The sequence below is a fragment of the Desmodus rotundus genome, chromosome 6 (genome assembly GCF_022682495.2).
Source record: "Desmodus rotundus isolate HL8 chromosome 6, HLdesRot8A.1, whole genome shotgun sequence".
Taxonomy (NCBI): domain Eukaryota; kingdom Metazoa; phylum Chordata; class Mammalia; order Chiroptera; family Phyllostomidae; genus Desmodus; species Desmodus rotundus.
This window is the reverse complement of record NC_071392.1, coordinates 8,762,164-8,786,354: the sequence shown is the minus strand read 5'-3', so window position 1 is coordinate 8,786,354 and position 24,191 is coordinate 8,762,164. Positions and strand designations below refer to the sequence as shown.

Here is a 24,191-nt window from a genome sequence, read left to right as displayed (position 1 = left end):
TCGGACCTCAGTTTCCAACATGCATCTTCATCGTCCGTGACTCCTTCGCCACCAGTCTTCACCGCTGGTGCACATCTGGGTCTCCTTCTTCGTTCATTTCTACATTTGTATTGATGAAATCATTAATTCATTGTTAATAATTCTAAATATGTGGTTCACAAAAGCTCAACAACAAGATCCTTGCGTATCCCTGTCACTTTATAGAATGTTTTAAGATATTCAGATGCTGGTGGTGTGCGCGGCGGCCCAGACCCTACAGTTCCTGGTCCAACAGTGGAACAGGACTTGTTTCCCTGGAAACCAGGACTTTGCCTGGTGTGCACCGCTTGAGGATGCTGTTCAAGACTGTATAACAGAGTCACTTTGAAGTCGCCATGACCTGTCATGTGTAAGCACTGAGAAGTGGTAGAAGGGTGGGGGGTCTTGTAGGACTTCCTGGAGGAAGAGACACTTGAGGAGAAGTCACCCAAGTAAAGTTTAAAGTCAAGGGTATTCCCACAGAGGCTCAACATAAGACAAAATCCAAAGAGGAAACAGCCAGCATTACAAGTTCTGTGTTACTAAGGCAAGGCCTAGACATGGCTGACAAGGTCAACAGGCATCCCTCATGGTCTGTTCAGGAACTTGGCCCTTGTTGTGCAGAGGGTCAGCTACTGAAAGGTCCGAAAGCCTAAGTGCCACGTGACCGTGTTCTGCATTCAGAGAAATCACTCACATGCTCACTGCTGTGCAGGAGAGACGTGCGGGGTGAGAGGGGCAGCCTGCGAGAGAAGGGAGGTTGTTATATCAGACTCGAGGGCTGTGGGAGTCTTGGAGGGGACCAAGAATTAGCACCCCTCTTCCACGACTGTGTTCTGAACCAACTGAGAAAAAATGCAAAATGTAACAGACAGGGTTCAAAATATGTTTTATTTGTCAGTTCTATTACTGACAGATGCTAGATGATGTAGCTTTTATCTGTGGGCTGTAGTTAACTTCTTAGTATGGAACTCCCAAATAATTCTGATGAACCCACAAAACCACCGGCATGATGGACCACCCCAGACTTCGTGTCTTCATGCAGACCCCCATACAAGTTACAGCCAAAAGCAGGGCACAACACACGCTCCCAGGAGACAACTCAACCCCAAGAGGAAAAAGGAGTCGAGGCAAACATGCCCACTTCCCTCCTCCCATACTTAAATCAGGTAAGTCACTCCATGTGTCCTGGACACAGCGAACAAAGGGACAGAGGAGAGGCCCAGTGTATTATTACACTGCTCAATCTCACTCTGCGAGAAAACCACCACCAGAAGTGGAGAGAAGCGTGCCTCCCTTACAGTCCCGTTTTTTGTTCTTCTCGCCCACTGGGTGTCACTGTTAAAACTGTGGAGAACCAGAACACAGTCTGCCACGAAGTCACTCTCCAATACCAACCAACGTGAGCAGGCCGGGAAGCCAGGAAGGATGCTACTGGCACCTGCGGGTGGAAGCCAGGGATGCTGCCAAACACCCTGCAACGCTCACATGACTAAGAATTATGCAGACCCAAGTGTCAGTAGTGGCAAGGTAAAGAAACCCTTATTCAGAACAACTTTAAATGAATTTCGATGTAAGACCAAAGTATAAGCAGATGGGAGGATCATACCCTCATCTGTTTTACTGTTAAAGACTAGGTTAAGTCCTGGCTGGTGTGGCTCAGCAGACTGAGCGCCAGACTGCAAACCAAGGGGTCACCAGTTCGATGCCAGTCAGGGCACATACCTAGGTTGTGGGCCAGACCCCCAATAAGGGGCGCGCGAGAGGCAACCACACATCGATGTTTCTCTCCCTCTCTGTCTCCCTCCCTTCCCCTCTCTAAAAGTAAATAAATAAAATCTTTTAAAAAAAAAGACTAGGTTAGGAGACACAGTTTATCTGTAGGCAAGGGAACTTCCTATTACTGAAGCCAGAATTCAACTCAGCCGCCTGGCCAGACTGGATGAGAGCAGGCCTCCCTGCCAGGTGCTCACTCAGAGCACGTGCTCCCCGCAGGCAACCAACTCCTGGAGGAAAACGGTAACAGCTGAGCGTGACCACCATGCAGGATAGAGTAAAAGGTGGTAAGATGGCATTACATCCTTTAGCCTCCCTCCAAAAGGAAAGACACAGCAGGCGGGAAAGCACTCCCCCAACAAGGCTCGGAAGCAGTGGCTCCCGAGAACCAACTGCGAAGCCTGTGGGAAGGTTGCAAGCTGGCTGTCAAACCCTAGGCCGCTTGACATCAGCCGTGGTCAGAGCAGTTACACCGTGAAAATCAAAACACACCACAAATCAGTACTTTCAGAAAACAAAGTTGGGGCCTCTTTGCAAGTGGAAACACTAAAACTGAAGATGGGGTCAAGACTTAAATGAAACCAAGAAAATATAAAGTACCAAAAAACATAACATCAGCACGAAGAAGTTCCTTCTAATCCCTGTGTACCGTAGTCAAAAACCATAAAGGACAAGACCAACATGACTACAGAAAAATATTTTTTTATTTATGTCAAAAAATGTACCACTAACTGGTAGATTGTTACAAACTGGGGGATTTAACCTGCAAAATAGGTGACTAAGAGGAACCTATTAAGAACTGTTACAGAGTAGTAAGAAACGAGACAAGAATCTCGATGGCAGGTCTCACAGCAGTGATTCACAAAGCACACACTTAATGAAGAAACTGTTCACCACGCCGGGTTTTGCCTCTCACAGCGTCAGAGAGAGGGCACACGGCCAACGGTACGGAGCACGTAAAGGGCACTGTGACAAGAGCCGGCAGGCCTGTGGCTGGCGACAGGACGGTATATGCCCTTCGACCTTACACACTTCTGAGTTTCTTCTGAGAAAAATACAACTGTGGAAAGGTTTAGTTAGAGTGCTGGGCCAGTAATAAGAACAGGCTAAATAAATTACGGTAACCCTTTAACGAAATACTGTACACACATTAACGCTGCTGAAATATCTGACGCGGAAAGATGCTCACCATTTAAATTTTTTAGAAGTCTTAAATGGAGGCTACAAAACAGTGTAATCAGGGTCAAAACGGTTTTGTAAATATAAAACATGTGCTGAGAGAGTCTAAGAGGATAGACAGCAAAGCGTGATGTTTTCCTTTTATTTTATCTGCGTTTCCACAATGTGTGTATATTACCTGTGTATTTTTGCTTGTTTCTAATAGGAGTTCATGGAACTTGAGTTCAGTAGAAAAATCTTAATTTCAAAGCATCAGTTCGAATTGAATTCGATCATTTCGGTTTTTTTTTTAAATGCATCTGCTCAAAAATCAAAGTCCCTCATTTTGTTTGGAACAACTCTTGAGAATCCAGTGGCTGTGTAACTGAGGAACAAACAGGCATAAGGTGACAACAGAGCAAGGGACAGCATAACTACAGGCTTTGTTCCAATGGCTATTGCAGCAGAATAAATAAAATGACAATTAACCAAAAACACCTTTATTGCAGTCTTCAAAGAACAAACTGTTCTTTTTCTTCCAAGATAAACATGATTAACTTACAAAAATGGCATTTACAATGCCTCTTCAAAGCATTCCCCTTTAACGGGAAACTTAGCTTCACAGAATCCAGACACTGAAAGGCTTAAAAAAAAACTTCTATTGTGTTGCCATTATAAGATGACACAGAATCTAGCATCAGTCCAGGGAATCCATTCATACTTCAGGTCCTTCCCCTCCAGGAACCAGCTGCAAAGGAGGAAAAAGATTAATAGCACCACCTCGACATCACCGAAAAACACCCACTGAGAGCTCCTTGAGGACCAAAGCTGCTTCGGCCTCTCCGCCCCTGCTGCACGCCCCCACTTCTCCATGACACCCTCGCGATGCCATCACCATCGAGTAATACTCAGTGTCTCGACAATCATCCTCAGGAAAATAAAAGATTAACGAGCACAAGCAAACTTTTCAGGCCAAATGTCATCATCAACAGCTCGGCTTTTCGAGCCCTGACAGCCAGAGCATCCCTTTCCGGTCTATAGCACCACCAGCCCTGAGCACTGAGTCAAGCAAATTAGTTCTGTAATCCCTTCCCCACCCAAACTAAACGGTCTAACACTGACACACAACAGCTTGGCTGTCTTACCATTGTTATATTGTTTCCATTTAGCAAAATCTGGTCTAATTTAGTGATCCTTCTCCCTTCTGGTGTGATTTCACTAAATGAATAGGTAAAAAACAAGAGAGTCCAGGTAAAGAGATAATCAAAGCCAACACTTTCATCCCTAAAAAGGTTATTATTGTACATAATGAACATGAGATCAATTACAGCAAGTTTTCAGAGACGCAGGTTATCCACTGAGTGATGCACATTCTTCCCCTAGGCGACAGAGTGGACTGGTTGGCCTGATACCTACATCCGCTAGGGCCGGTCTCCATAAACGCAGCTGAAATGTGCCAAGGAGGTCAAATATGAAATAAAACGTGCACTACCCTCACTCCTCTTACTACCGATTCCTATCCATTAAACCAATCTGCAATGAATTCAGTTCTGAAAGCAGAGATGCTGGTTGCAATCCTTATAATTAGTATAAATGAGCCATCCTTTGCATTCTATCTATACATAAATTACAGAGTAATTACTTTACTTAAGAGCACTAAATGCTCTTACTATTAACTCCTTGATTTGACCTGAGCCCTGTTTTTAGCATCTTTTACCTTAAAGCTTTGTCTCTAATTTCCTAGCAATTCAGCAATACTGCATTAAGGTAATAACCCTCAGATCCAATTTTACTAGCATAGTCTCAGAAAATAAAATTTCTATCTTTAAGGCAATTCCAAAAGGCAGTGTTTTCACATACATCATTTTACTGACTCAACAGTATAAAATTGCCTTAAATTAAACAGAGAGAGATTTCCCTCCCCCCAACCCCGCCAGTTCTTTAACTTCAACACTACTCACAACTCAGTGACGTCTTCCAGGACCATGTCTGAAGTTTGGTGTCAAGGAAATAAATGTATCCGGTTGAATTTACTCTGGCTTTCTGCCTTTGTTCAGTTTCAATCGCAACATTTAACGCAATAGCTCAAATTCAAAAAGCTTGTGACTGGTAGGAACTTTACCTTCGTGAAGTTACATATCCACTTAGAATAGTATCACAACTTCCCTGAGAATACATTGACTTTTATTATAATGATCAGTAAGTAGACCGTCTATAGTTCTTCTGTTCTTAAATACTGAAGGAAAACCCTGCCATCCCCTCTTGTTAAAAGGATACTGACAAAGTCATCAAATCCGAGGAGCGTGCCAACAATTTCCTTATCACTCTTCATCACGATGTGAATTCTTGATCCTATACACTTGTCCACAAGCTCTATGTATTTTTTTAAAGGGAAGAAGGAAACGATTATTTTACCAATTCATTACTTCAACAAGTGTTTGTGTGCCTATTGGCACTTAGTACTTGCATACGGTGAAAGATAAACCAGGAAAAGTATTCATCCAAAAAACTAGATTTTATACTACACATCTGTTCAATCATTATATTAACAGAAACGTGTTGCCTGTTCCCCACTCACCTCTCCTTTGTAGCAATTTGTCATGGTTGTGGTTTTATGTTAGATTGTGTAATTAACACATGAACCCCCCCCCCCAACTCTCAGCTCCGTGAGAGCAGAAACTGGTTGTTTCCTCTTATCGCTGCATCCCCAATGGACACAGCCTGCTGAGTTTTCAAAATGAGTTTGCCATTGGAAAATTATTTTTTTAAAAGTTTGTCAAATGAAGGAAAAACCCTCAATCACGGCCCTATCGACTGAATCACCCTTCAGCTGTAAACATTAGGGGGAGGCCTGTCTTCACCAGAGTCCTCCTTGTCACCCTAAGAAGTCCATCTTCTGTACTCCGCCGCGAACACCCCTCTAGCGCCGGCCGGGCGCTGTTTGGTGTAATGTTTGTTTATCCAGTGTCCTATCCACTCCCCTGGTTTGGGTGCTATTTGAACGCAAAGGCCGCGACTGAAAGCTGTCGAATCGTGCCCAGCCAGGTGGTGCGCAGATGCTCGATAACCAACTGCTTGTTGAATCAACGAATGACAAAGAGAGCTGGTTTCCAGGAGCGTCTCTGAAGGCTCACTCCAGACCCTGGTGCTTGTCTCAACAACCGGCCAGCTGTGGGGCGGGGGGCGGGGAGCGGGGGTCTACCCTGGAAGCTTAAACACCAAGCTGAAGATAGGACTGCTCGCAACGAAGGCTGGCGACGCATTCACCACGTGTGGACCTTTCCCGGGGACGCTATGGTTCGGGCAGTCACCAAATCCCTACCTAAACGCGCTCTACCACGCTGGGGGGACGTGGGGGCCTGGGGCCGCAGAGACTCGAGCCTAGAGACAAGAGGCCGAAGGGGAAAGCAGGTGGCCCCACACAGTGTCCTAACGCTCGGCCACGGCTGCCTTAGCCCACAGCCCCGGGGCCCCCAAGCCCCAGCTTCACCTCCTCACCCCCGTTTCCCACAGGACCAGCATTACCTAGAGGTAGCAGCTGCGACGGGTTAGTGGTAGCGTTAGCCGCCATGGCGACACCGGAAGTGGTCTGTGTCCATCGACGTCCGCACGGCGAGTTTGAATGAGCGCGCTTCCGCTTTTTCCCCGCCGCTGCTCGGGCAGGCTCGACTAATCTAAGGCCGAGCGTGCGATCGGGCCAGTCCTCCACGGTCGCCCCAGGTCCCTTCATTCGCAGGCAGTGAGATTCGGGAAATAGTTCTGCCCACCGATCATTCTGCGGTCTCGACAGTTATCCACGCTTCCCTTGCAATTTCCGAGAAACATTAAAAATAACTTACTTTCTGAATAAATTCATTGAGGGCTCATGAAGGAAACCCACAACCAGCAATTTTTGTAAACTTTTCGAGAGTGGGAATTTAAATGGTTTCTTTTTATCTATTGTATTTAACCCATTGTTCTCGACCTTGTTATATCGAGGAGTCTATTTTTTTAAGGCTTTTTTCATTCACTATTTCTTAAATACATTGTCTAACAGGCAACTACCAGATGTCACTCTTTGTTAATGTCATCAGACTTAGGAAACCTTAATGCTTTTGCACTTCTGTTTTGAATAGAAAGCAAACAAATTTCTGCGTTAGAGTATTTTATATTTGTATCCTAGGAACTTAAAGCTAGAGTCTAAACAAGAACATTATTCATTTATACAACAAATTGTTGCAAAGCAGCCATCATTTATTCATTGAACAAATATGTATTAGTATCACACTATTTGTGTGGCATTTTGCTGAGTATAAAACAGTTGTACAGAACAGAACTACAAGGTCTTCTGCCCTTCTAGGAGGTTAAGGATGTACAAGGAAGAAAGACAACTAACAAACATATACCAGCATATGATATTTAATGTATAGACTAAAAGGCTTCTTTTAGCTTCAAGATTTCTAGAGAAGTAGGTAAGATTTAAGGGCAATGTAAGTGAGGAGGCTCAGAAGCCCCTACCAATGGGACATTGAGTTCAAAGCCCTGTAGGATTCACCCTCCTTCAGAATCCCAAGCCAATCCTGGCTGCTTTTTTTTTTTTTTTTTTCATTTCATGAGTATTAAGCACTTACTATGTGCCAGGAAACTTACAAATACTTATTCCTAATTTTTATGAGGCCTTTGAGACAGGTGTTAGGATGAAGTTCCTCATACTCAGAGAAGTTAAATACTTTGCTCACTGGCCACAGAGATAGCTTGGGAAGCTTCAGAAGATTGACAGGAGTCTAGTCTTGGAGGATGAGTAAGAGGTGTCGAGGCAGAAAAGGGGCAGGAGGAGCCTTTCAAGTCGAAAGAAGACCATGTGCAATTGGCATGTGTTTGCCTCCAAACACCTCCTGCTGCTCTTTAAATCTTACATGCTTCCTCTAAATTTGGCATAAAACCCTCCCATTCCCAGATGTTTCCCTTAGTAACTCCAGTTCTTAGTGATTTTATTTTATTGCACTTAGGATGCTCTGCCCCCAAGGTCTGAGAAATCCTGTTTATCCTCCAAGGCCCTGCCCAGATGTGAGTATCTCTGTGAAGCTTGCAGACTTCCTGGGCTTTCATTATCCTGCAAGAAGGTTAATAGCTCTCAGAATGTTTTCAACGTATTCTCTTATAATTATCTATCCAAGGGGCTACCACCCACCCCCTACACACACACACACACACACACACACACACACACACACACAGTGAGTTCTTCAAAGACAAGAATTTGGGAAGCAGTATGGTAATTAAATCCATTGGTTCTGAAGTTAAATTATTTTGGTTTAAATCTTATCTTCACCCCTATTCCTTGTAGTTACTTGGCTTTGGGCAAGTTATTTAACTTTGTAAGTCTTAATTTACCTATTGGGGAAAAAATGAGGATAAGTGTCCCCCTCTAGTTGCTGGGAAGACTAAGTGAGATAATCCATTCAAAGTGGTTAGTAGAGAACTGGCACATTAGTGCTTATTTATTAAATGTGAGCTATTACTGCTTATTTATCTTCATTTCTGGGTACTTAACATGGTGCTTGGCTTAGAGTGTGTGCTACAAAAGCTAGCATTGCTAGCTGGTTTCACATTCATCTTATTTTTATAGCTAGACATAAGCCACTTTAAGGCAGCGATTTCTGTTTTTTTTAAATACACACAGTTCAAAGTGTACTTTATGGTCTAATGAATGTTCTTTAAATTCATTCTCACTATTTCAGTCCTACTCATCAATATCCTCCTAGATCTTCATACTAAAGAGAAAGTAATGCCAAATTTGCTTATGAAACCCTTTTTTTTCCATCTCCATTCTTGTTTTATTTTGACCATACCATAATGAGAGCAGAGACCAAATTCAAGTCCCTGTTGTTACTCGATAGAGTTTAAAATTCATAAAAACATGCTTTAAGAAAGTCAATACTTTGTTTTCCATTATAGTAATAAAATGAAAATTTAGCAATTTTCAATGCTATAAATGGAGAATAAAGCGTCTTTATACAGTAGTGCTTGCTTATCTGTGGATGTGCTTTCCATGGTTTCAGTTATGCTTGTCTATCATGGTCTGAAAATATGAAATAGAAAATTCCAGAAATAAACAACTCATATCTTATAAATTGCATGCTGTCCTGAGTAGAATAATGAAATCTCCCGTCATCCCTCTCATCCACTCAGGAAGTGATTCATCTCTTTGGCCAGCGTCTCCAGCCTGTACATGCTCCCCACTCCTTAGTCACTTAGTAGCTCTCTGGGCCCTCAGCTTGACAATTGTGGTATCGCAGTGTTCACATAATCCTTCTTTTTACTTAATACTGTCCCCAAAATGCAAGAGTAGCGATGCTGGCAATTTGGATATGCCAAAGAGAAGCCACAAAAATGCTTCCTTTAAGTGAAAAAGTGAAAGTTCTCAACTCAATAGGGAAAGAAAGAAACGTAGTATCCATAGGGATCAATACTACGCAAAGTTTCAGGCATCCACTGGGGGGTCTTAGAACTATCCCCTGCAGATAAGGGAGGACTACTGTAATCTGAAAAGGAGGTAAGTTCATTTTCACAGTAAAGTTAATGGAGATTGCAGGAAGGGAGGGGTTTTATTTTGTCCTGTTGTCTCCTGAGGCAAGATACAAAAGAAATAACAGGCCAATTCCAGATGGAGAGCTCATTTCATTTTTTTAAAGACTTTATTTATTTATTTTTAGAGAGAGGGAAAGGAAGAGAGAGAAAGAGAGGGAGGGAGAAACATTGATTGGTTGCCTCTTGCATGCACTCCGACTGGAGTCAAACCAGCAACCTTTCACTTTGTGGAAAGATGCCCAACCAACTGAGCCACACTAGTCAGGGTGAGAGTTCGTTCTATGTCTCCATGGTTTTTCGCCCTTTATCTTTACAGAGCAGTCATAAAACAGAACTTATATCCATCATAAAATATCTGTAACTAGAAGAGGCTCTTCAATGTGTTCAGAAAAGCATTTCTCACTTCTTCCCTGGAGATAAATATAAAAATACAAGCAAAAGTTTCCTTTCAAAATAATGTGCAGAAAATATTCCATTATTTCAAATTGTTATTCCAATCTTGATAATCTCCTTCCAACACTTTTTTAAAAGATTTTATTTATTTATTTTAGAGAGGGAGAAGGACAGAGAGAGAATGAGAGAGACAGAGAGAGAGAGAAATCAATGTGCAGTTGATTCTCATGTGCCCCTTGTTGGGGACCAGGACTGCAATCCAGGCATGCACCCTGACTGGGAATCCAACCAGCGACCCTTTGGTTCACGGGCCAGCACACAATCCACTGAGCCACACCAGCCAGGGCCCAACACTTTTTATAACAGAGGATAAATTTCTGTTGTTTTTCTCAGTATGTATTTTCCTTATAGACATCTTGCTAATGAATTTATTGTATTAATATAACTCTTTAGAATTAATGTAAAAGTTGTCATTCTAAATTGTTAAATGGGCCACTCTTTTTTTTTAGAGATGGAAAAAATCCTGGAAATTCCCTTGCTTACTTTCTATCCCAAGTTTCTCCATAACATAACCTCTTTGTTGATAACATATATTCTCTTTTAGTTTATAGCATATTTTAAATGATATACTTTTTAAACATTTAAGCAATACAATAGCTGTGAACAAATGATTTAGTCTTAGTTTGAAGCCCTGGGGTGCAAAGTGACATGGATTTTTATGAAGCCATTACTGAATTAAACAATTGGCGTTCCCTGTAGATATAGAGTTCTAAAATGCCCTACCCTTACATCTTTTTCAAAAGATATTCAACTAGACTTTACTTTTAGCTATTCCAATTGTGGAAAATATCAAGTCAGATGGAAGAAAACAGTAACGTATTCTGCACACAGGGAATAATATAGTTTCGCACAGTTCTGAGCCAACTCCAAGAATTTTGCAATATAGAAAAGAAATGCTAGCAACACTTTGAAGAATATTTTACAGTATTTTTATTAGCATAAACCCAGTTCTACTGAACCATAGAAACAAAACTTGATCATAGGAAGCCTGCTGTTTTTAGCCGCTATACTTAGATTAGAGCACAGGTCCTTAAATGTCAAGGCCAAGAGTGGAAAAACATCAACTGCTAAAGTTGTTTAAACTAAGGTATGTGTAACTAGGATGGTAAACTTCACAGCCAATTATTGCAGAGATCTCAAATTCTATTTGAAGCAGGCTCCTATCCTTTGTTTACCCCCACACTGCCCTGGATAAGACTTGTTAAAGCTGTTAGTATTTCCATTATTCACTTTAAATTGACATAGGATGAGATTCAATGCTTTAAGAAAAATTGAAGTACGACAGCAGGGAAATTAAAAACTCTGGTGACAACAGATCCTATATATTTTGTGCCGTGGTACTAAACCTAGAAAAAAGATAGAAAGGAAATTTTTTTAAATAATAAGACTAGAATAATCATTTTATACGTCTCTGTAAACTTCCTTTATTGTCAAGGATATTGTGCTTCTGTCCTTAAGTCGCTTCTAAATTCCTATAGACAATATTTAAATAAGACTGAAGCCAAAGAGAAACGCTGGTCAAGCATTTAAATACCGAATACACCGGCCGAGTCGCACCATTGTGCCTCCTTGTCGTCCAATATTTAAGAATAAAGGGCCTAGAGACCCTAGGCCAGCGAGTCCAAGGAAAGGAAGTGAAGGAATTGGACACAGAAAAGACGTTTGAAAAGCAGAAAAGCTGAGGAAAGAAGAGGGGAGGGTCGGAGAGTTTGGGGAAGACGAGAGGGACTAGGAGGAGGAAGCAGGTGGACCGAGGGCAGGGGACAGGTGTGCGGGAAGTCACCGCCCGGCCCCGCCCAGTGCCCCGCCCTTAGGGCCGCATCCCGCCCCTTAGGCCCCGCCCCGTCGGGTCACTGGAGCCGCGGCCCCGCCCCGCCTGCCCCGCGGCGGTCGCGTCAGGTGACAGCCCGGAAGCAGCCGACGCCGCGGAGCGGAGCGCGGCTGCAGCCGGGGGGGCGGGGCGGGGCGGAGCTGCGGGAGCATCGGCCTTCTCCAGGCCCCCGGCGCGGCTCTCATGCGGCGCCCCGGTTGACACCTTAAGTCCGCCGCTCGCCGTCCTCCCGGGGACCGCCGGGTCGCCCGGCCCGCCGCCCGTGGCGGTTGACGTCGTGGTAGTGCGGGCCCGCGGCAGCTGCCCATGGAGAAGGCCGGGCGGGGCTGCCAGAGCGCCCCGCGGGGGCCCGTACTGCACATCGTGGTGGTCGGCTTTCATCACAAGAAGGGCTGCCAGGTGAGGAAGGGGCCCGATCCCGACCCGGGTCTGTCGGCAGGGTGTCCTATCGCCGGCAGTGCCCGGTCCCACCGCTCTGTCCCCACAGCGTCTTCAGCCCTTCGCCTCCGAATTCCGCTCCTTTCTCCCGCGCCTCCAGCTCGCCCCACCTGCAGCCCCTCCCACACCCCCTTCTTTCCCCTGAAAACTGCTTTTAGCAGAGGAGGAGCTCTGTGTCGGTGTGTTGGGATCGGTAGGTGCGTAGGTTCTTTGGTGGAGTGGGAGGAAGGAATCGAATCTTCCCCCGTCCATCTGTCTCCATTGACTCTCTGGGTGCCCAGCTGTGACGGAAGCCTTTAGAGAAATTCAGCGCTTAGACTGCGTTTTTAAGGTACCAAGCTCGGTGGGCTTCCACGCCGATGCCTGAGTTGGGGGAAGCACGTGCGCCGCGGTAGGAAAATCAACTTCCTTTGTTTATCTTTGGAAGCCCTGAGAATTGGTCCGCTCCCCCTTCCCATTGCTGTTTGATCTCGTCCAGATCTTGCCTTTTGGTGACAGATGGACCTCTCCAGCTCAGCTGCGGTAAGAGAAAGTGTATTTACCGAGCAAAGAAATGTGCAAGTACAAAGTCATGTTTCAGCTTCTTCACCGAAACGGTTAAGGGAACAGGGGACGCATTCGCAGTCTGTGTACCGAAGGCCAGGGAAGGAAATAGAAACAGAATTATTTAAGGAGCACCCACATTGGGAGTCCAGCAGTGATGTCATAATGGGCTAGTGAACAGGAAATGAAGTGTTTCCAACATTAAAAATACTGATTGCTACTACTAGGTAAGGCAGCATTTCATTTCTTGTATTTCACAGGAATGGAACATTTTAGAAGACGTTTAGGTGCAAAATTTCAGTTGGTTGGAGGATGACAAGGGAATCGGGATGAAGGAAGTGAGAAGATGGTTGTGCTTGCTACTCCTTGTCCCGCAGGTAGACATGGCATTGACAGATACCGAGGAGGAAGTGGCATTATTCAGTGTGGTATTTAAAAAATTCCCAGCCACCGTAGACTCTAAGGCTTCTAAATGTCGCCCTATATTTGGAGGTAACAGAATAGATATTTGGGTTTGTATCATGGCTTCCAAACAAAGTGTTTGTGATTAAATTTATAATACTTTAAAACTTCACATCTTTGACCTTAATTGCCACCTTATAACTTCCTTTGGATATGGGTGAAGTAACCGAAGCCTGGAGGAAGTAAAGCGATCTTGCCGAGGTCACACTGCAAACAGCCCCGGAGTCAGACCTAGAACCGCTCTGGCACCATGGGTGTTCATTCCGAGGAGCTGTGTGGCATTTAGGAGTCTTTCAGGGTAAAGTAAGAAGTGGGCACCCACTTCTGAACCAAATTGTTTTGAAGACAAAAACCAAGCAACTATTGGTAGGAGATCAAGTAAAACCTTCTAATTTTTGCTGTCATCTAAAGTCAAGATTAATTACTGTGTTTTATATCTGTTTTATTGGCAAAAGTAATATAATTTTTATTTCCAGAGAGGAAAAGTTCATGTATTTTGGAAAACTGAACAACAGATTGTAAGATGAAAGAGGCACTTGGGGCTGAAGGAGCGCCCTGGCATTTCTCTGGATTTGTCTAGTTTTTGGTTTCAGCACTCAGGTGTATAAAGGTCACTGGTTTTGTGAAATGAACACGATGCCGGGAGTCAGGAGACCTGGATGATGGCCCAGCCTCACAGCTCCCAGGCCTCTAGCAAGTCCAATTGTTTGATTTTTCTGTACCTTATATCTTCCTGAGGATTTGTGACCTGGCAGGGGTCCTTAGAGACCACCTACTCCATCTCTCTTAAATTTACAGATGAGTAAACTGAAACCCAGGAAGGCTAAGTGACTTAAGCATAGTTACAGCTAATTTGGTGCTATCAGAAAAACCAGAGCTAGACAATAGAGTGCTAAAACCAGATTTCATTCAGAAAAACTATTGCATTAGGGAAGAAGAGACCTCAGTATGGAGCTGGGCTCAATTCTAAATCCGAGGAAAAGTGGGAATTTATAGTCAAGGAGCGGAGCCGGGGGTCGGTGAATGCAAATTTACTACATCAGGGGTAAAGGGGGTTTCTAGTTAAACCTAACAGGATTCTTGCTAAAATTAGTGCAGAGACAAAATCGGTACATCAGGTATTTCAGAAGGTCTAATTATGTAAGATTTCCCTTGGGTGTATGCATCAACTACCTTATTCTCCATTTTTTAAAAAGATTTTATTTATTTTTAGAGAGTGGGGAAGAGAGGGAGAACATCGATGGGTTGCCGTTCATTCACTCCCAGACCAACAACTGAACCTAAACCCAGGCATTTGCCCTGTCCAGATTTGAACCAGTGACCTTTTGTTCTGCATGCTGAGGCCCAGCCAACTAAACCACACCGCTCAGGGCACACTTTATTCTCCATGTTAAAACTTTCCTTCCAGGTGCACGGCTTTAGATTGCGGGAGGGTGCTCTGTTAGACTGGTCTTCCAAGTATCCCGAATGCTCCAGATAGTGTTGATTACCAGTTGTTTCCCTGCACTGAGATTATTCATAGCGAAAATTCCCATACTCGGTTGGAATTTGCCACTTTTACATACAAGGGGGCCGAAGTAAGAACTCGTTTAGAGGACTGCCTTACCAGCAGTCTGCAGGGTTAAGCATGATAAGTTTGCATAGGGGAATGTGCTCGGTCTTCCTGTTACGAGCTGCTCTATCGTGATGCCATGATGAAGGGGTCGGGTCGATCCCGGTGGAGCACAGGGCTAAAGCTGTCTTCTAGCGCGACAGTGTTGAAGACCCCAAACTAGGCGTGCAGGTGGATATCCCGTCATCTTGTTCCCTAATATGTTTGCACCTGTGAGGCCTTCAGATGCATTTTGATGAGAAAGTCCTTCATTTAAATGAAAATGAACTTGTAATAACTTTATCACTTGGTCAGTTTTTTCATGTTTATTGGAGTAATTTGTAGGGGTGAATTCTTCTGTAGGTAACATGTTAATTTACAGTGGTGATAATTCCAGCTGATGGATGCATTTAACATTTAGAACATTCTAAGTGAGTGAAAGTACCACCGTGACATCTAAAGTAGTTTTATTTATCAATTCCAACTCTTTTCCTGAATTTTTTAAAAATTTAGCATTTAGCAAAGGACCCTTCTTTTTTAAAAAACTCACCTGCAGTTAAATTCTTTGACACGAGATAATTTATGGGCACCTCCTTCGTGGTAGTTACAGACTGTGTGTTCCAGAGTTTTGTTTGTTCCTTATTTGCTTTGTGGCAGTAAATATATAAACTGTATTTATCAGATTAGTGTAATTTTTGGCAAAATAATATAATCAAATTATATATCAATTAAACTTTTTGGTTCTTTCATAGATTGGGACTTTTAAAAACACTCCAGTTAATAGGGAATAGTTATTTTCCAAAGTGATATTATAAAATGTTGGAATTACTATTTGACTTTTTTTATTGCTTTTTAGAGAGGGAGAGGAAGGAGGAGAGACATCAATTTGTTGTTCCACTTATTTATGCATTCATTGGTTGATTCTTGTATGTGCCCCGACCAGGGATCAAACCCGCAACTTGGGCGCATTAAGACAACTCTAACCAACTGAGCTACCTGGCCAGGGCTATTACTTGATTTTGGATCACTGCTCCAATTTTGTTCTGTTTGTAGTTTTGTATACATAGCTAGTAAGTTTTAATTCTTGAATAAACTGGTTTTACCAGACTGTACTTCCTGAAAAAGTAGAATTGTGAAGGAACAGAAGTCATATTTACCCTATTCCTACAACGTAATCTGCTCCTAATACCTTGATGAATATCCTTCCAATTTTGTCTTGTTTTGCTTTTTGATTTTGAGAGCATATTTATTATAGCTGGGGACAGTGAAACGAGGAAGGGCTTATGGTAGAAGCAGCAATGGAAGGGCCTAGGTGGGTCTGCTTTGGCTCCCTGGAGAGTCAGAGAAAGGGGGCCTTGGGGACAGGTTCAGGGGAGGGGTTAGCTTCCACTAACAGGTGCCGCTGCCGGTTGCTTCCCTGGTTGCAAGTTTCCTGGGTTCCCTTGGAGCTTAGAAGATGCAAGTGCCTGTGGGGGGAAAAGAGGCGCTTGGGAAAGGCACCGACATGAGCCCAGGACAGGGAGAGCACTCCAGATATTTTTATGAGTATACATAACTTTTCCAAAACCAATTATGACCTGCTTTTCTATGTAACAACATGCCATTAATGTCTTTCCATATGAATAAATACTGAATTGTAAATTTTAAAATAGCTAAAGAGTATTTTGTTCTGCCTTCCTCTCCAAAAATTTCATTGAAATAACATATTAGAAGCTGAGAGAAAATGCTAATAAACCAGTGGGATGCCAGAAACTGGGGGCCTATAAAAAAAACTGTGTTCTTTCTACAAGACACAGTGTTGGAGAGACTTCATTGAACTTTCATTGATTAATTCTCAATCTTGAAAAATAATAATAACCTGAAATGTTGCTTAATGCCCCTTCACACACCCCCAACCGCCTCTCCAAACCATAAACTCGAAGCTCCAAATATTAGGAACAAGGGAGCCAGTTGATGGGAAGCAAACCTAGACCTTGGCTCACCTTCTCAGGCTCCTTTGTTGGACCTCTTCCCCTCACTTCAACAGGATGCTGAGTGTCCTCAGGGCCACATGGCTCCAGAGACCATCTGTTTGATGACAACTCCTCCCAAGTGTGACTCTCCAATCCAGTCAACTACCGCCACTACCCACTACTCTCGTATGCCCGTTAAAATTTAGCCCCCTGTTAAATCAGCAAAGGTGTACACATCTTTCTTCCTTTCATTCCTTTTCTCTTTTTCCCCTTCCGTCCTGTAGGTTTGCTGATAACATCAGCTGACATCCGCAAGGGCGGCTTCCCTTTACTACTGTCCTTCAGGGTTTAAAAGCATTTTTGCCTTTCGAGATAAAGCTCTCCTTTGATCAACCATCTTTTGGCTAACAACGTTCTCGCTATTTCAGGTGGAGTTCTCTTACCCGCCCCTGATTCCCGGAGAGGGGCACGACAGTCACACTGTACCTGAAGAGTGGAAGTACTTGCCCTTCCTTGCCTTACCAGATGGCGCCCACAACTACCAGGAAGGTGTGTACACCGGCCGTGGAGCGATCAGCACGGGTCTTTTTTTAATTTGACAGGATGTCTTCGATTCTCAGTACTTTGTGAGCGGCAGGCCTTTGGTTCATTGTGACTGTTGATCAAATATTTAAGTGCCTGTTTGGAGGAACTCCACATGGTGCCAGACTTGCGTTGGTAATGGTTGGTGGATCTTAGCCACTCTTACCGGGCACCTGGCCAAAGGAAGCCATTGGCCAGATCAGGACGTTTGCTGCTGGTAGCTCTTCCTGCGTTTATACTGCAGACTCCTCCCAGAGGCAAACGAAAGGCTTACCTGCGCCAGCTGCAGACTGATTGGGGCTCCGCATGCACACTGGCAAGGGTAGTACTACGGTGCCCTCCTGGAAACGGCTGGCATTGCCCTCCACCCCGAGGCCATTGCTGTCACAGCGCTCTGCCTAAAGTTTGCTTGCGAGCGAGCTGACCACGCTAACGCCCTCAAAGAAAGCTCTGCCGTGAGGTTGGTGCTGAGCCTCCCACCACCCTGCAAATGAGTGCTTTGACCGGCTTAATGAAGGACTACATTTTCTCATGGTATTAGAGGCTCTGCCAAAACACTAGGTTGAACTTCGTTCGTTAGAGTACCTGTTTTCCGAATATTTAAAAATTTTCGATGAAATGAAGCAAATGTTACTATGCAGGTTAATAAATTTAAATATAGTATTTGCACCTTACAAATGTTCCTGTCCTAATTTTTTTTATTATTAATATTTTTAAACAGAAAAGTTGAAAGAATAATATAGCAATTATTCCACAGTATTCTTTGTATTTGTGTTTGTGTACGGTTTTGCCCGTACTATTTGAAAGCCAGCATGACACTTTCGCTCTTATTACTTCAGCAGCATCTCCTAAGAATAAGATCACTCCCAGGATAACTTTCAATATCTTTATCACAGCCAAGAGATTTGGCAGTAATTCCATAGTACTGCCTGATCCCCAGTCGTGTTCACATTGCCCCAGGCATCCAAGAATTTCTTGGATCTGTTCATGGTCCATGTATTGCTTTTGGTTTTTGGATTCTCTATTTTCTTTTAATCTGGAAGAATCCTGTATTGATAAAGTATTTTCTGGGGTAAGTGACTGTAGTCTCAGTTTGACCTGTTACAATTCAGCCTTTTGTGCTTTTGTGCCGGGTGAGGCCAGGAAAGGAATTCAAAGGAAGCAGTGGTTGTGATACCTGCGGCCTGGATTCTTTGTTACGTTCTTGTCTTTAATGACTGCATTATAATAACTAGAGATGTCTTCTTCATTCATAAGGGTAATTCACTTTAGTATTTACCTTTTTCTGTGTATCTCTTAGATACTGTGTTTTTTCACTTGCCACCCAGAAATGGAAATGGAGCCACTGTATATGGTATCTCTTGCTATCGGCAAATTGAAGCCAAGGTAGGATGGTTATGATGAACCACAAAAAGCCCTTGAAAATTCTTTCTTTGGTGTTGACCACTTAAAATGTAAAATTGGGGAAATACATAGTCTTTTTTTTTAATGTGGTGCCTGTTATAAATTTTTGTAAACAGTTTGCAGCTGTTTGCCTAATAGTAACAATTTATTTACGTGAATGTTTTTGTAAATTGATATTGGTGATGATAAGTATGTAATATTTTGTACATTGTTTTCAAATAGTAATACCAAACTTATTCATTTGTCTTCAGAATATTGCATTTAAATCTCATGGGGTCCTTGAATTTTCTATTTCTAGTGTTTGGTGTATAACAGAGAAACGGAGTGGTAATAGGTGTTTTTTGTTGTTTTAAACAGCATTTGAGGAAAGTACTGATAGTAGCTTCCCACTATTTTCAAATTATCTTAATTATCTATAACTAAGATTTTGATAATTCTTAAACAACCTGCCAGCTTAATGCCTGACTTACAATAATAGCTCTAAGTAATGAATTCAAAGAAACCAAGGTGGGTAGCGTCCCCTTGTATGGTTTGCTTCTGAGCAGCACTGTTTGTTTGTTTGTTTGTTTTGTTTTGTGGTGGGGATACTCTGTATGGTAGCTCTGTGCCTTTGATTTCTTCATACACTGTTACCTTTATGTGCTTTCGTTTGAGATGACTTGAGCTACTACTGGCCTTTCTTGGAAAGCTGTTCCTTTTACCACCTCTATCCCCTACAGGCTATGTAAGCACCAGCAAAATTAATACCGCAAAGCTGGGCATCCACAGCCATTCTCACGCCTGCACAGCCTTTCACTGGCATTTCATACTGCCTGGGTCTGACCACTCCAGAGTATATTGGAATTGCCCTTTTCTCCAGGTTTTTCTGGCCTCATCTGATAACCAGACAGATAAGCCAGATCTCAGGGGAACTCAGAGCAGAAGAGAAAGGCTAATCCCCTTGGAACAGGCAGGACCTGATGAATGAACCCAGACCACGTGGAGAGGTAGGAGGGAGGTTGAGGAAAGACTCAACTTTTGACTTAATCACCACTAGTCGTGAGTCAGTTGAAAACACTGAGGCCCCTGGTCCTCAGGTCAGACCCAAGGAGACGTCAGGCAGTACTAGAGAGGGAAGAGTCGCCCTTACTTCCCTCCCATCCTTATCTGAGGTCGGCCTACTCGAGGCTCATTTTCTTCCATTGGATAACAATATAAATCTCAGTTCGTCATCCTCAGAACCAGGGAGGCCCAAAGCTGGGCTACAACATGAGTGGGCCAGAACAGACTCCAGGCAGCACAGAACCACCACCTTAACAAAACCGGGGAGGGGTCTCAGTCTCTGGAGACACAGGCTGCTTTTGTCATCTCTTCACCCACCTCCTTCTGACCAGAAACGATGGCCCCTGAAAGGGTGGCCCATTTTCCAACCAGAACCAGCAATGGTTGAGTGTGGCAGCTCCCACATCAAGCATTCTGTGTCAGACTGTACCCCCTGATGACAGAGGTCGCCCTCACTGTGCTATCCTCTTCGCTGCCCAGGTTCCGGGCACGCGGTGCCCTGGCCAACCGACACTGACTCAGTAAATCTCAGATTCGCGATAAATACTTCTTGAATTTAATGGACCAAATGCAAGAACTGTTTTCTGTCGAGTCATGTTATCTTAACCTCATGTTGAAAAGAGTGATTTGTGAGCATTCTGATGGAATGTTTCTAATAACGGCTGTCTGTGCTAGGCTTTAAAAGTGCGGCAAGCAGACGTCACCAGAGAGACCGTGCAGAAAAGTGTCTGTGTGCTCAGCAAGCTGGTAAGGGCCGGATCGCTCGCTGTTCGCCTGTTCGCCAACTTTCAGGGCGGACGACTGTGAGGATCAGACGCTGTCAGAATAAGGAGAGACGTGGGAAAACAGCGATGCATTAAAATTCACCAGCGGCTCCCCCGCCTCCTGGTCTTGCAGCAGTTTCCTTCTCACTTGCCCCTCCCCCAGGCCCAGACCAGAGGGAGAGCCCGCAGTGGGCCTGCGGGGCTGTGAGGAAGGGGGCTGACCCTTGACCAAGTGAGGGAGCGGCCGTATTTCATTTATCCGTGTCTGTTTTGTTCTCAAGACTTTGAATAAATAATATTTTACCAAAATTCAAAATACTATAATTAAACTCAGATTTTATTGACGACGTGAGAAGTGCATGGCTCCTTCATAATGAAAAACTGTAGCCTTAACTGGCTCTTTAAAAAGTGTAAAGTTTGAGGACGGGGAGCGGCCCGATCAGTTGCACTATAACAATGCTTTAAATTGTCTCTGCTGTGTATGTACAGGGTGATCAGATGCTAGTGTGGAGTCATTTTAATTTTACTTTTAAAGGGAATTTATAACGCTTCTTATTTTTTATAGCTGTCTTCATTAAATCATTACGAGGTTCCACTTTTATTACTAATAGGATAATAACACCAAATACCTAATCCTACATGTAGTACATAGCACCCCAAGCCCCTTTGTGGGGAACAGCCCAGATCTCTATCATGTTTATTACTGTTCAGTAACTACTATATAATTACTGAATACAGATGTTTCTGCAATTAATCTAAACCAAAATTGAGAATATTTTAATAGCCTACTCATCAAATGTATATAGATTTTAATAATTTCCTCTGCAGTTGTCTAATTTCTTATATACACACACAATTTAAATGTAGTTTGCTTAATGTAAGTTGAGTTTTACAAGAGAGAATTTATTTTGGTTTTTTTACTAAGTTTGAAAATAAAACAAAAAAAAAATCTCTAATAACAATTTAATACTGTGGGCAATGATAGTAAGATTTTGAGGATCAGGGTATTTCTTCCAAGACAGTAAATTTAAGCATAGGGCAAGAGCAGTCTCCTAGAAAAGGAATGATTATAAAAGACCCTGCTATCAGAAAATTGGTAGATGCTAATCTAATCCATGTGCAGTTTCCAGAAGAGCCGCCTGAAGAATATACAATGAATTGCTTTTTTTATATTGGGCCAGATGGCCAAAGAAAAGAAAGCACAGGAGTACTAGGTATTACAGCAAATGCAACATGTTGAAAAACTGCATTTATTACTTACTGAGTAATCTCCTTTGAAGCACAATTATAGTAACAATAAATGCCATTTATCAAGTGCCTGTACTTCAGATGTTAATTCTATACCAGACACGTTTTAGATATAATTGTCATTTTAATTCTCACGGCAACTGTGAGATACACGTATTTACTGTTCTCACTTTACAAATAAAGATACATGTCAGAGAGAAAATATGTCTCTTGGAGACATATAACCACGAAGGGTAAGATTGGGGTGAAAGTCCAGCCGTATCTATCTGTAAGCGGGCGTGGGGTAAGGAGAGCTAACTCACACAAAGAGGGGTGGGGCTCTCAGTGCACCGTAGTCTGCACCCTAAGATACACTGGTGTTATACTGAGAGGGCAGTAATGATACAGTAACAGGAATACGGGGAAAAACTTCCAGGACTGCCTGTCTTAACTAATTAGAGTATAAACACAGCATTGGTCTCTGCATCCTGAAAGGGACATAGAAATCAGAAAACATCTAGAAAAGAACATTAAGAATAAGAGGAAGGAAATGGTAAAAGAGAGTCTTAAATAGGAAAATTAAGAACTACAGAATAACTTTGTCCAAGTATATAAAAAAAATGGTATAATGGAGGGCACAGACTTGTTGTAAGCCTGCAGGGAGGACAGAGAAGGGAAAGGAACTCTTGTTCACCCAGATATAAGAACTGGCTGCGGTAAGGGTGATTAAGTGTCTCCACTGGCCAGCAGAACGGTGTGCGGACTCAGATGATGTTTTGAATTATGATCGTAATAGCTAACATGTAAGTGCTCTCCTCGCGCCAGATACTCAACAAAGTGCTTTTCCCTGGTTATTTAAATCCGAAAACAACTCCGTGACGTGGTCTGTCTTTTCCTGTACCTGCGTTCACACCGGCAGGCAGGTGGGAGCAGGGAGGTGCCCAGTGCGGCTGCTCAGTGAGGGAAGAGGCAGCCAGCGAGCAGGCCCCAGTGACTGAGCCGCTCCTGGTTGGGAGTAAGAGGACACTGACGTTGAGAGTCACTGACTCTTCTGTTCTCTTTCGGTTAAAAGGCTGGGGGGAATTTGGTTTTCACTATCATCACATTAATGGCGATTGTCTCTTTTTTCTTTAAGCCTCTCTATGGCTTACTTCAAGCAAAACTTCAGCTCATCACACATGCATACTTTGAAGAGAAGGATTTTTCCCAAATTTCCATTCTAAAGGTAACTGTATACCCCTCTATAGATGTGTTTGGCTGAAGACAGATTCACGTATCAAGTGAACCTTGACAGTAATAGTGTGAAGGGTGACCACTGACAACCTGGAGAAAGACATTGCCTTTGAAAATGGCATGGGAGCAGCAGGGATCTGCCCACAATGTACAGTTCGTACTTACTACATTTAGCCAAACTGTCTGTTATGGGAAATAATGCAAATGATGGTAACTAACGTCCTTGTTTCTATTAATGAAAGGTAACGGCCCTTTGGCTGTGGCCTTACTTCCACAGACCCGCCCATCTTGGTCATCCACTGCTCAGTATGCCTCCACATCGGGCCTCTCCGGCCGGATCGGCACTGCAAAGCCCAGCAAAACTCCTGGACCGTTTTGCTGAAATGGATAACGTTTCTCTCAAGACTGCTGTGACTCTAGAGAACCTGGGTCTCTGCAGGATTCTAGTGACAGTAGGGCAGCTGGTATTTAGCAGGAAGCAGGGGGGATTTAGCCCAGGAATCCCGCCCACCCTGCATCTGAATCAGTGTCTAAAATGTAGAGGAAAAGACGGATGCAGTGCCTGGGCCAGGCAAGTTTTCAGAGAGACCTTGACTGCTGCTAAATGTAGGGCCTGGAAAAACAAACAGCCTCAGTTAAAGAACCCATTTCTTCCTGATCGTCCTATTTCTAATTCAGTGTCCGAAATACAGTATCCTGTCTGCACTGAATCTGTGTTTTGTAGGAACTCTATGAGCACATGAACAGCTCCTTGGGGGGGACGTCGCTGGAAGGCTCCCAGGTGTATCTTGGTGAGTAGCTTTTCTACAAGTCAGAAGAAGCGCCCGCGTTTCTTCTCGTTCGGCACAATTCATGATGAGAATTCCATTTCTGTGTGGGGTTTCAGTGCTTCAGCGTTTGCTGCTGCTTCCTTAAGTACCTTCTTAGCCGGTAGTCACATTGACAAAGGTTATAACATACTTGCACCAATATTTGCAACTATTACTGTATCAGGCAAATTTCTGCTCTTCAGGATAACAGTGAAAGTTTTTCTCTTTTCCTCACTTCAGTGCAGACTGGGCCCATTCCCTGTCATAACAGAGGCAGGGCGAGAGAGAGACTGGCCTAGCTCTTCTCTGTTTAAAAACTTGTCAAGTTGGGGGTTTTGT

At 43.5% G+C, this 24,191-nt stretch overlaps 2 protein-coding genes and 1 non-coding gene across 3 annotated transcripts in view; 1 reads left to right on the top strand and 2 right to left on the bottom strand.

Moving 5' to 3' along the window:
* Positions 1-72, bottom strand: LOC112307043 (small nucleolar RNA SNORD113/SNORD114 family). Its single transcript, XR_002975009.1, has one exon. It is a non-coding gene; the product is annotated as a small nucleolar RNA SNORD113/SNORD114 family (small nucleolar RNA).
* Positions 73-3,436: 3,364 nt separating this feature from the next.
* Positions 3,437-6,555, bottom strand: LSM5 (LSM5 homolog, U6 small nuclear RNA and mRNA degradation associated). The gene is made up of 5 exons (XM_024563026.3): positions 6,478-6,555; positions 5,230-5,325; positions 4,914-4,941; positions 4,098-4,170; positions 3,437-3,700 (listed from the first exon to the last, which is right to left on the bottom strand). Exons 1-5 carry the CDS (start codon positions 6,521-6,523, stop codon positions 3,668-3,670), a joined length of 276 nt encoding a protein of 91 aa, XP_024418794.1. The 5' UTR covers positions 6,524-6,555; the 3' UTR covers positions 3,437-3,667.
* A 5,317-nt stretch (positions 6,556-11,872) lies between these two features.
* AVL9 (AVL9 cell migration associated) overlaps positions 11,873-24,191 on the top strand; it is a 35,382-nt gene continuing 23,063 nt past the window's right edge. The window contains exons 1-6 of the mRNA XM_024562879.4: positions 11,873-12,205; positions 17,221-17,341; positions 18,675-18,760; positions 20,495-20,566; positions 22,946-23,035; positions 23,768-23,834. Coding sequence (XP_024418647.2) covers positions 12,113-12,205; positions 17,221-17,341; positions 18,675-18,760; positions 20,495-20,566; positions 22,946-23,035; positions 23,768-23,834 — 529 coding nt within the window. The 5' untranslated portion in view covers positions 11,873-12,112. The remainder of the gene's footprint in view (positions 12,206-17,220; positions 17,342-18,674; positions 18,761-20,494; positions 20,567-22,945; positions 23,036-23,767; positions 23,835-24,191) is intronic.